The sequence below is a fragment of the Scophthalmus maximus genome, chromosome 4, assembly GCF_022379125.1.
Source record: "Scophthalmus maximus strain ysfricsl-2021 chromosome 4, ASM2237912v1, whole genome shotgun sequence".
Lineage (NCBI taxonomy): Eukaryota > Metazoa > Chordata > Actinopteri > Pleuronectiformes > Scophthalmidae > Scophthalmus > Scophthalmus maximus.
In genome coordinates, this window is record NC_061518.1 from 640,001 (window position 1) to 649,756 (window position 9,756).

Sequence of the window (9,756 nt, forward strand, 5' to 3'; positions counted from 1 at the left end):
GTGCTGACCACCGTGGTGGGAATCAAACGTCACATCAGAACGACACACCTGTGGTGAGACTCACAGCGCCCCCCTCTGGTGGCTCCACTCTTTTCTGTCTCCGCGATTAAGGAATGATAAATGAAAAAGTCACATAGTCGTATAATGAAAAGGTATTTTAAAGGTATTTGAAAAAAATAAGTATCCTTGGTGCAAATTTGATCACAATAAAAATCTAAATCCTTTTTTATGGAAGTCACGTCATGAATGGAATGATGAAATAAAAATAGTCTATGTCTCTGTGACACTTCAGCAGGCAATTACAATAAATGTATTCAACTGAACTTTATCATGTCGTAATGCAAGAGATGTGAAGATTCGTGAAACTCGACAGACACGTGTCCATCGTGAATGAACGTTTAAAGCCCCAGTGTGTAATTTTTTTGTAATTTTCTGGCGGCATCTGGTGGTAAAGTTGCAAACCACAACCAACTGAGTGACAGACAGGGGACACTTTATGTTGTCGCACCACTGATTCTATTTACGGTTTCCGTCAGCGTCTGAAAATTCAGCGTGAACGCGACGTGTTCTGGACTGTTTAGTTCAACAACCGTATTCAACACGACGTAGAAACATGGAGACTCACACGGAGGTCGGTCCACCTCATGGATCTATATCTAACTATATATGAACAGAGTTATGGACAATATGTTAAATTTCTGTGAATAAGTTCTTCTAAATATTACACACTGTGACTTTAAGTCTGAAACGGACCCTGTTTGTGGGCGTGGCTAAGCATCATGACGACGCCTCTTCAGCACCAGCCCCCGTAGCAACGTTTCGACTAGATGTGTGTATCATACATGCCAATTTTCCCAAATTTGGAAAAACAAGTAATCGCCTAAATCCAACAGGAAGTCGGCAATTTTCCCCTCTTTAAAAAAAAAAAAAATTTAACAAAAGAAGTCAGCCATTTTGAATTTAGTGATAATTTTTGTGGATGTTCATCCTCTGTACGTGAACGAAACTGTGAACGATCTGGAGTCCTGCGTCTGTGTGAAACTGGTTGTTTAAGTTGTGTTCTGACCTCTGACCTCTGACCCCCCCTCTCTCTCTCACAGCCGTGGCGGCGAACACGAGCGCTGCTCTCGCAGTGAGGAAGATTTCTACTACACTGAGGTGGTCGCCCAGCGCCTCCAGTCTCCGCCGCCCCCTCTCCCCTGTGGCCCCGCCCCTTCCCCACCCCACAACCCCGCCTCCTCCCCCTCCTCCTCGCCCCCCAGCCCTCCCCCTCCCTCGCCTCCATCTCCCCCCTCCCCCCCGACCTGCGATGCTCTGAGTCGCTCTGCCCCCTCCCCCTCCTCCGGCAGCCTCTGGCAGGTCCAATCAGAGCACTCCTATCAGGTAGGGGTGGGCGGGGCTTATTGACAGTGATTGACACTTTGCGGCAGATGGCTATCATTTCTTCAAATCTCTTGTGAGAACGAGCTTCTTCTCGTGTGGGTGAATCGTGTTTTCTGTAACGTGGTGGATGTCACACGTCGCTAATCTTCCTGACGTTTTTCTTTAGGCTCCGCCTCTTGGTTACGTGGTCTCCGCGGCAGTGACAAGCCCGGCTTCCTGTCGCTGGACGGCCCCGCCCTCCACCTGCCACAGCAGACAGGTAAACTGTCAATCATTTTTCATCTGGTGTCAGAACCGATCCTCGTATCTCAATTTCTCATATTTATGTGTGTACGGTAAAAAACAATCGAAGCTAATGAGGAAACTGTAGCGGAAATCTTTATTTTTACACAAGCCCATAGAGGTGCATGTGTGTGAAACACTTTACAGTGATTTACACTCAATATAGCTAATATTTGTAACTTTATTAAAAAGGAACATCTGTATTCTGACACTGGAAGTTCAGCTCCGGTCGTTTCCTGTTTCTCCTGATCGTCTCTGAGATGTTTCTGCTCCTTGATTAGACACACACACACACACACACACGCACACACGCACACACACACACGCGCACACGCACACACACACACACACGCACACACGCACACACGCACCAGCACACACACACACACACGCACACACACACACACACACACGCACACACACACACGCGCACACACACACACACTCTGGATCCTGTGCAGCCTCTGTTGTTTATTTCCTCCTGCGGCCAAGTGAAGCCTGATAAAACTGGTTTCATACAGGAGGGGGTGGAGTGTGTGTGTATGTGTGTGTGTGTGTGTGTGTGTGTGTGTGTGTGTGTGCGTGTGTACACTCCTCCTCCCTGATGGTTTTCTCTCTCCTCCTCAGGGTCTGTCGTTTCGGGCGCGTTCGGTCAGCGTGGGAGAGCAGTGGCTGCAGCAGCAGAGCGCCCCCTGCAGGTCAATGCTCTCACGCACACACACACACGTCCTCTACCTTTTCCCGAAAAAAAATACCTAATGTCTGTTTATGTGTCTCCAACAGTAGTGATCAATCTTCCTCTGTGTGTGTGTGTGTGTGTGTGTGTGTGTGTGTGTGTGTGTGTGTGTGTGTGTGTGTGTTCTTGTCTCAGGAGGATTCGTGGTGAAGCCAAGAAGTGTCGTAAAGTTTACGGCATCGAGCACAGAGATCAGTGGTGCACGGCCTGTCGCTGGAAGAAAGCCTGCCAACGCTTCCTGGACTGAGGAAGAGGAGTAGGAGGATGAAGAGGATGATGATGAAGAGGAGGAGGATGAGGAGGATAAAGAGGAAGAGGAGGAAGAAGTACGGAGCGTCAGCTTCAGCTGATCGATGCTTTATACTTTCTTACATCTGAAACCAGATTCTGTTTTTTACTCTTTCTACTTTTGCTAAAAGTGTCTTTTTGAATTTTATTTTTGAACGTGTAGTTTCGTAGCTGTTGTTGTCAAACAGAACTTTTGTCTTGTCGGTGCTTTTTTTGTCGTCGTTGATGATTTGGGGCAGCTATGATCCTGTGACCTTTGACCTTGAGGCAGCTGACTGAGTTTTTTGAGTCACGTCAACATTTCGTAGAAAAAAAAATCAGTTAATCTCAGTGTCACTGAGATAAACTGACGTAACTCGCAGGATCGAAACAAAGCGGTGAACATGTCTCCGAACAAACCGTCCCGACAGAACCGACCTCCGAGGGGACGACGCTACGGATTCATCTCGTTGTCCCGTTGGCGCCTGAGCTCGTTCGCTCCAAGAGGTTGATTAAAGGGGCAGTAGTTAGCGATTCTAAAGCAATACATGTTGTTGTTTTTTTAAATCTGCAAATATTTCCTCACGGTCCGCTCCACAGGATTTCAGATTGAAATCGCGTTAGCGCGTCCACATGGCGTTGGACGAACCTGCCCGGGCCCATCGGACCCCTGAGCAGCGCACGGCAGCTCCTGAATATCAAACATCCAGAAACCGACCGGTGACACTGACACCAAGTGTTTTCTGTGTCAATAACTTTTGAAGCAATTTTGTAAAATATTTCCCACTGGTGCTGAACAGGCGCCTGTTTATTAATCCTCCGTTACTCGAGGACGACGCTCCGAAGATCTGGAATGTTTCAGTGGATTTTACAAAACACAGTTTGCTGTTTGTCTGGAAAACGTTCCGCCCGAGGACGTCACAGTGACGTTCGTCACGATCTGTAAAGTAAAGATGGAAGACACGTCTCAACTTCCCGATCCTAAAATGTCTCATGCTGCGTTCCGTTATAATCTCGGAACTCGGAATAACCGACCTCCGGGTCGGAGGTAATTCACCAACCCGTCTTCCGAGCTCGGAGTTCCGAGGTGAAACGGAACGCAGCATGAGATTCAGGCGCCATCTTGTGCTGGTGATGTCGTGTGGAGTCAGAGTCTGTGACGTAGTGATTGTGGAGTGGAGCCTTGGTATTGAGGGCCCCGCCCACATACACGCTCTCGACCAATCGCGAGGCAGTGTCAGCTGTCAATCATCTCAGCCCCGTTCTTATATCATCAAATAACTGATGAGAAGCAAAGTGATCAGAAACATGAACACGTGAAAAAACATCAGTGTGATGAGAACGACCTCACATGGGATGGAGGGGGCGGGGCTTAGGACCTGTACTGCAGCCAGACACCAGGAGGCGATCGGGATGAATTGGCTTCACGTCGTCCATCTTTATTTACAGTCTCCGTTCCACTTAACTAAGTGACGTTGGATCGGTCGTCACTTAACTCTGCAATAATTCATTTTTATGTTGAAGCCGTGAATCATTTCATCACATCAGGTGCAGCCATCTTCAAATCTGTGCTAACTACCAGCTGATTATTACTGTAAATATCATCATCATCATCATCTCTTCAGTTCAGATCAATGTTCTTTGTTTGGGAACAGAAGCCATTTACTTCTTCTCTGATGAAACCGCATGCAGTATTGATCAACAACACACTGATACATATATATTTCATAATATCTACTTTATCCTGGTGTATAAACACACACACGCACATATATATACACATACTGGGTCCGTATATCAAATGTCTTTTTCCCGAAGCCTTTAAAAGTCCCTGTTGATTTAGAAACAGGTTAATTTGCAGTAAACAAAGTTCTGTTTCAATTCTTTACGTCCTGTCGGTTCGTGTAAACGTGGATCATCGTGATCGTGTCGTTTTTTGAAGATTGCACTCTTTTTTTATATACGATGTAAAATTCCTGACGTTGTTATAATAAACTGGACAAAATGAAAAAGCTTTTTGTCCTCTTGTCATGTCTGAAGGTCCGGTGGACGCGCTGTCCCACAATGCAACACAAAGAGGAGGAGTCTGGGGGTGAGGTCGAATTGTCAGAGTGGCTCAGGAAGTTTCCTAAATCTTGACGTGACCCTGAAGTGTTTCCTCAGCACCATGATAAGAGCTGTTCAGATTCTCTAAATGTTTAGGAAAGGAGCTTCAATGATTCCTTTCCTATCTCCTTCATCAGAGGACACACTGGAGCTTCCTATGAGAAAGGAAAGGAGATATAGACCCACAATTCATTGCGGCAGCAATATTTAACGTGACACGCCATGAACGAACGTAAACGATTCAATCTGAAGTAGAAGCAGAAGAGTATGAATATGACCCAGATGTCAGTTACTGTCACATATGAATCATAAAACACTGAAACATGCTGATGGAGCCGCTGAGGTTTTTGTAGTTCATCTTCAGAAATGTGTCGTTTCACCACGACAGACACGTCAACAACATCCACCGTCACATGACCACGTGGTTCTGAGGTATAATGGAACGCAGGGTTAGTAATTGATCATTTTTTAAAATAATGTTATCTGCCAAGGTATCTGCATCAGAATTTTTTTCGGCCCCAGAAATCCATAATCATTCAGGTTCTGATCAGAGGTCACCAGCAGGTCACCGTCTGACATCACGTAATGTCCACACAGAAAAATCTGAATATGATGAATCGTTTTGTCTTTGATAAGTAACATATTTTTCGTTGTAATAAAAGTAAAACACTCGTCTGTGACGGGTGACTGATTTAAACAAAACTGTTCCCGTGACGCAGACTCTTCGTCAGACAACAGCTCAACAGACTCTGTGTGTTTTAAATAAAGTTTTTTTATTAAAGATGATTCAGCTCAAATATAACAGCAAACTGAACAAACTCCTGAAAACTGATAATAAAAACAAACAGTGACTGGTCCACTCCGACACACGCACGCACGCACGCACGCACGCACGCACGCACGCACCCACACACCCACACACCCACACACACACACACACACACACACACACACACACACACACTCAGCTGTGACTCTGCTGTAATAAATTATATGTACAGTCCAGGTCCGTCTGCGGCTCCGAGTCGTTGTCGCGGCGGCGTCGGAGCTCGAGTCTGCGGACAGAAAAATAATAAACACTATAACGTTATATAAAGTTTTGACTCGTGAAAACAACAAACCGCAGGAACATGAATGAAGAGATTCACTCAGTGAAGCTGCAGCTTGAAATATTCAACATTTACTTTATTGTTACAGTTTAAGGTCTTAATCAATCAGGTGAATGTTATTTACTAAATTATCAAATTGTCGGAACTTGACAAAAATAAGTTGCTGAAATGACAACACATTCATGATGTCACTGTAAAAAGAGATGTATTTTCTAGAGCCTGACGGATATTATCGGCCGACAGATATGAGCCTTTAAATGTGTATTCATGTTTTTATATTTTAGGTAAAATAAATGTTTATTTTCTTATTCAAATTCTATTTATTTGGTTGTATTTGACTTTTTTTCCCGATTTATAGGTATTTATGATAACGTTAATGGTTAAAATAAAATATCAAGCCTCAATTACATTTCTGTCATACAGGTTTGATGACGACATCTGAGGAATCATTGACAGATTAAAAAATATATATAAATATATAGATATATATATATCGGCCAATGTATCGTGTCGGGAATCTTGTACTCTCCCATATCGATATGGGCATCGGCACCAAAAATCCATATCGGTGGAAATCTAATATCTTTCTATTTTTTTTTTATTGAGAGTCTTATTCCATCTTTAAAATGTTGTGATATAAACTGTAAACGCTGTAAATCAGAGTTGATGCTTCTGTGACGACAGTAAAGAATAAACGGCAGTTTGGATTAATGACGGAAAACATATTTTTCTTCATGTTCCTTATGACAATATTTTCAGATTTTAATGCTCAACGACTTCTCACGCGTTGTTTTTAGAGTGTAAACGTTTAAAAATTATTTCAGGGACTCAGGATTCAGTCTGACGTGACGGCGACGTCACCTGTCGTACGTTCATCACTTGTCCGTCTTGTTCTGGGTCGACTCGCTCTTCCCGTCGCATGCTACGATCTTGACCTTGTCGACCTTCACCAGGTCGGTGACCTCTCGGAACTCCACGTCGTTCAGGACGAACGTCCACACGTTGTCGCAGAACCTGTAGGTGTTCAGGGAGCCCTGCGGAGGAAGAGGAGGGGACAACTTAACCATGACACACACACTGTTCAACTGGAAAAAAACTTCCAGGTTCCTCTTTTACTATGTTTGGCTAAAGGTTGAACAGACGTGTGACACGTGGGAGTGACGACACTCACCCTGAAGTTGACTCGGTTGCGGACTCTGTTGGCGAGCGCCGTGTTGATGGCTTTGTCGAACTGCAGCAGAACCTGAAGAGCGAGCTGAGGCGTGATCTGCTGAGTCTGGACACACACAATGTAACACACACTGTTACTAAACTCATTTTATCCTAGAGGTGTTGATGGGAAGTTCTGAAGCGCATAACGTGACTTAATGTGATAAAGCAGCAATCAATAACAACCAAGTATCTCTCAGATATGCTTCGTTATAAACACTTACACCTGTCAAGAAAAAAATCTAACAGACAAACAAATCATATGATTATGGACGTTATCTTACATTAAAGGCCCAGTTCGCAATTTTTATGGCGGCATCTGTTGGTAAACTGAGCGACCGACAGGGGACACTTTATGGCGGCGCACCGCTGATTCCATTTTCGGCAGCGTCTGAAAATTCAACGTGAGCGCGACGTATTCTGGAGCGTTTAGTTCAACAACCGTATTCAACACGACGTAGATCCACCTCGGTCACCTCATGGAACTATATTTAACTCATATATGAACATAGTTATGGACAATATATTTAATTTCTGTAAAATAAGTTCTTCTGAATATATATTTTTCACAGGTGTAAATGTTTATGACTTCGCGTATCTGAGAGAAATTTGGTGATTATTGATCGCTGCTGTAGCACATTAAAGTTTCCACGTAATCACTTTAGAACGTCCTGGTTGTGATGTGGTGGTTGAGTTATGCGTGGTGCATATTAATGCGACAGTTAGTCAATTAGTAATCCACCACTAAAATAATCGCCAACTATTTTGATAATCAATGAATCGGTTCAAGGAGTTTCTATGGGAAAAATCCTCTGATTTCAGCTTCTTACATGTGAATATCTTCCGGTGACAGTGAACTGAATATCTTTGGTGTGTGGACAAAACATTTATCACCATTTTATGAACCAAACAACTCATCGATTAATCGATAATGAAACTATTCTTTAGCCCTGGTGATGATGAAAATAGGAACATGATGTGCAAACTAACACACTGAACTTAAACCACGTGAAACAGCGAATCTGTGACTTTGACGTATCAACATAACTCCGATTAATCTGACTGACGATGGAACAAACAGAAAGATGCACAGTGATAATAACAACAACAAAGATGATGCTAATGCTACATTCTGCAGGTGAAGTGTCGCCAGCGATCACCGGTTCCGTCTGACACACTTCGCCGTCAGAGGAGGATCATCATCTCAACATTCAACACAATAACGTGAGAATATTATCATATAAAAATGTGGAAAAGTTTCAGTAAATACCGCTGCTACAGAGCTACATGTTAGCCACATGTTGGCTACGTGTTAGCTACGTGTTAGCCACGAGCTAACCAGCGCTAACCGCCCGCCCGTCCGTCGGCTGTTAGCCGTTAGCAGCGGGAGCTAATCTCCGCTAGCTGCGGTGCCTCACCTGGATGAGCTCGTCCAGACTCTCCTGCAGGCTGTTCCCCAGCGTGGTGTTCCGGTACAGCTGGTACGCCATGACGGGGGCAGCCGGAGGTGGCGAACGACGACGGTTAAACTATCCCTGCAAAACTCACACGAACCGCACGAAGCTAAAGGAGCTAACGAGGCTAACGGAACGAACCGCTTCTGTCCACGACGAATAGCAGCTGTGAGCTAACGAGACTTCCGGTTACACATTTCAAAATAAACGTCATCTGCTACTTCACATCCTGTCATCAATACTACTACTACTAGTTATAATATAATTGATAACAATATATTATTATGTATAATAATAAAATAATATTGATAATAATTACATTAATTATAATATTGTGACGATATATTTTATTTATTCTATTTTACTGTAATAGATTATTTTATTTGTAGATTTATTTGTGTCCATATTATTATTATTATTATTATTATAATTGTTGTTATCATTATTAGTAGTACAAATAATGACAATATTGATTATTTTATTTTTTTTATTTTTGTAGATTATTTATTTTATTTTATATTTTATTTTGAATATTATTATGATTATTACTATTATCATTATATACTATTTAATAATAATTATAATATAATTTATGAATAATATATTACAATAATTATTATAATTATTTCCACCAATGTGTTTGGAGTGAAAAGATAAAATTAAAATGGATGGGGGGGGGGGGGGGACTCTATAGAATACGTCATAACTGGATAGTTTAGATTGGGGATATTACATAAAATTCAAAAAATAAATTAGAATCTATTTTTTTCTATTTTTATGTATAAAAACATCAAAGTACAAGTGACACTAAATTTCACCACCACTAGATGGCAGCATTACATTAAATAGTAAAACCATGAAATGTTTCCTCGGTGGTGTTTCCTGTCTAACTCTCATTGTGTTGTTGGTGATGAGACTAAAAAATATATATTTTTATACCTATTCATGGCCTCATCAATCAATCAACCAATCAATTACATTTAAAGCTTACAATTTAGAGAAAACAACAAATTAGTCACATTTAAAAATGTTAAAAACAGAAACCACCACATTCAAAAAACATCAAACGTTATGATCATGTTTTTTATATTGATTATTCATTAAAGTGAATAAAGGTCCAGAAGGTTCAAAAGTTTGAGATGAAAGAAAACAGACGGAGCGAGAGACGAGCAGCGACAGAGCTACCTGTGTGAGAGGCGTGTGATGATGT

General features: G+C 42.4%; 2 protein-coding genes across 4 annotated transcripts in view; one reads left to right on the forward strand and one right to left on the reverse strand.

Moving 5' to 3' along the window:
• znf395a (zinc finger protein 395a) overlaps positions 1–4,681 on the forward strand; it is a 10,089-nt gene extending 5,408 nt beyond the window's left edge. For both annotated transcript variants that reach the window (XM_047331640.1, XM_035627748.2), the window contains exons 6-10: positions 1–53; positions 1,101–1,383; positions 1,550–1,642; positions 2,293–2,363; positions 2,537–4,681. The exon at positions 1–53 is cut by the window's left edge and continues 48 nt beyond it. In XM_047331640.1, the coding sequence (XP_047187596.1) occupies positions 1–53; positions 1,101–1,383; positions 1,550–1,642; positions 2,293–2,363; positions 2,537–2,648 (612 nt within the window). In that variant the 3' untranslated portion in view covers positions 2,649–4,681. The remainder of the gene's footprint in view (positions 54–1,100; positions 1,384–1,549; positions 1,643–2,292; positions 2,364–2,536) is intronic.
• Positions 4,682–5,526: 845 nt separating this feature from the next.
• Positions 5,527–8,726, reverse strand: gtf2a2 (general transcription factor IIA, 2). 2 transcript variants are annotated; one of them, XM_035627789.2, is made up of 4 exons: positions 8,511–8,726; positions 7,055–7,159; positions 6,754–6,917; positions 5,527–5,829 (listed from the first exon to the last, which is right to left on the reverse strand). In XM_035627789.2, the coding sequence occupies exons 1-3, from the start codon at positions 8,580–8,582 to the stop codon at positions 6,759–6,761; spliced, it is 336 nt and encodes a 111-aa protein (XP_035483682.1). In that variant the 5' UTR covers positions 8,583–8,726; the 3' UTR covers positions 5,527–5,829; positions 6,754–6,758. The 2 variants fall into 2 exon arrangements, with proteins under 2 accessions (XP_035483682.1, XP_035483681.1); XM_035627788.2 differs by having other exon boundaries at positions 6,745–6,917.
• Between the last annotated feature and the right edge of the window lie 1,030 nt (positions 8,727–9,756).